Source organism: Ixodes scapularis, unplaced genomic scaffold, assembly GCF_016920785.2.
Source record: "Ixodes scapularis isolate PalLabHiFi unplaced genomic scaffold, ASM1692078v2 PGA_scaffold3__209_contigs__length_174095766, whole genome shotgun sequence".
NCBI classification, from domain to species: domain Eukaryota; kingdom Metazoa; phylum Arthropoda; class Arachnida; order Ixodida; family Ixodidae; genus Ixodes; species Ixodes scapularis.
Genome location: NW_024609868.1, coordinates 126,022,572 through 126,024,878, shown reverse-complemented (window position 1 = coordinate 126,024,878; position 2,307 = coordinate 126,022,572). Strand labels below are relative to the sequence as shown.

Sequence of the window (2,307 nt, the reverse complement as noted above, 5' to 3'; positions counted from 1 at the left end):
AATGCCTCAATAAAACAAAATGTTCGAGAAAAAAAAAAGAAAAAAAAAAGCAGGACCACCGTGGATCGAACCCGCGACCACTTGGATACTCTAACCGCTATGCTACGCCGCTTTTTTTTTTTTTCTCTCTTTATTGCATGGAAGCACAGACGGTGGGCAGATGGGACATAGTTGCAGTTTTGAAACGAGAATGCACTGAGATTGTACAAGCCAGATACATTTTCACCAACACTTTTACAATTCAGACAAATTTGCATAGCTCTTCGGGTGCGCAGGACTGACTCGGCTGTATCAGAAATCAGGAAACGAAAGGCACTTTTCAAGTCGCCAGTACCATCTTGGCTTTTCCCCGAGTTCATCAAGGACACTTATTACGTGATTGCATGTTTCGATAAAATTTGATTTGGTAGTCCTTGGTGGTTCAGCGTTTCTGTCTATCATGCGAGTCTTCCAGAGACTATGCATACCAAGCAAAATAAAAAAATCTGAGGGAAATGTGTCTGGATCTTCCACAGGAAGAAAACGAATAGAGTATGCTTTGATATACAAGTCCTTTTTGATAGTCCTTTGAAGCACATCCCAGAAAAGGTATGCATCTGTGCAAAAGATAAAGCAATGCTCAATAGTCTCTGGCGTGTTGCATAAACGACAGTTGACCGACCACGGTACGAAAATTCCTTTGTCGCGTAGCCATGGTTTTACGGGTAGTGTGTTAGTATGAAGCTTAAAGAAAAATGTTTTTGCAGTCGGGGGAACGCGCATCCTGCGAACTCGTTTTAAAACATCTTGATCTGTACTGTTTGGATAGTGGCTGCGATATAAAGGGTCTGGAAATAGCGCATCTATTAGGTTATGGTAGAGCTCTTTTCTGGAAACGGTGAATAAATAATCCAAAGAAAAACGCACTTTCAAAAACTCAAAAGCTTCGACGACTTCTTTGAGAAAGCCAAAAGGTCGCGGCATTGCCACATGATCGGTTGAAACAACGAGGTCAGGGAGGAGATCCATCAAGTGAGTTTGGAGAAAGGTTCTAATGAACGGGTGGGAAGACGTTCTGAGGAACATGAAACGTGAAACAATTTTCCGTACAAATAAGTGGGTTAAGCCTAGTCCTCCCGCTTCGATAGACCGAAACAGATTGTCGCGCCGCATTGGCTCCCATGAAGAGTCCCATATGAAAGTTGCAAATATCCTATGGAAACGCTGAAGGTGTCCTCGGGCACAGTGAATAACCTGAAGCACGTACCCCAGTTTTGCGACTAGGAAGATGTTACATGCAGTAGCGCGGCCAAACACCGAAAGATGATTAGGCTTCAGCATGTCCGCTCTGCGCTTAAGATTTTTGACACTTTCTGTCCAGTAGCGTGAGCTATTTCGAACACATTCTAGTGGCGCGCCAAGGTAAGTAGTTGGCACGCCAGACCACGCCATTCCTGCATAATCCGAGGGCGTTATCCCCCAAGTCCCATACCAAAGTCCACAGCACTTGGAGGTGTTAACCAGCGCTCCAGCTGCCTTACAAAATTGCTGGGTTAATTGTAATGCAGCGTCGATACTTTGCTTATCAATACAGAAAAAAGCTACATCATCGGCATAAGCCAGAACTTTCACTTCATGAGATAACAATTTATAACCTTTTACGTCTGTACTTTTCAGTATACTTAAACACAGAGGCTCCAAATATAATGCAAACAAAAGGGGAGACAAGGGACATCCTTGCTTTACAGATGAATGAAGGGGAATTGGTTTGGAAAGAGCTCCGTTAACTATTAATCGAGTTGTTGCTTCGGAATAACATATTTTTATACCGTTAAGGAGGACCTTTCCTACGTTTATGTGTTCTAAAAGAGCAAACAAAAAGAAATGGCTTACGCGATCGAAAGCTTTCGCTAGGTCAATTTGAAGCATGGCTACTTGATCTTGTAAACTGTCGCAGCAATGAAGAACTGATCGCGCTACGTGAATGTTTGTCTGGATTGTGCGGCCTTTAATCCCGCATGTTTGATGAGCTCCAACCACTCTTGAAATGGCACATTGTAAACGTTTAGTAAGAATTTTGGCAAATATTTTGTAATCGACATTGCAGAGCGCTATTGGGCGATACCCTTCAACAGTCCTTAACTTGTCAGAGTCGGAGCTTTTTGGTATTAACACGGTGTGACCTTGATAAAACGATGGAGGTAACCTGCCATACTGAAGTGAAGCTGTGAAAAGTTCAAGGAGGAATGGGCATATCATGTCTATGTGTTGCTTATAAAATTCTGCTGAGAGGCCATCTGGTCCAGGTGCCTTCGAGCTAGGAAGAGA

At 43.1% G+C, this 2,307-nt stretch overlaps 1 protein-coding gene across 1 annotated transcript; it reads right to left on the bottom strand.

Moving 5' to 3' along the window:
- Positions 1–291: 291 nt before the first annotated feature.
- LOC120842214 lies at positions 292–1,143 on the bottom strand (the record flags this gene model as incomplete). The annotated part of the gene is made up of 1 exon (XM_040213236.3): positions 292–1,143. A coding segment is annotated over one exon (852 nt), but the record flags the coding sequence as incomplete, so codon positions are not given.
- Between the last annotated feature and the right edge of the window lie 1,164 nt (positions 1,144–2,307).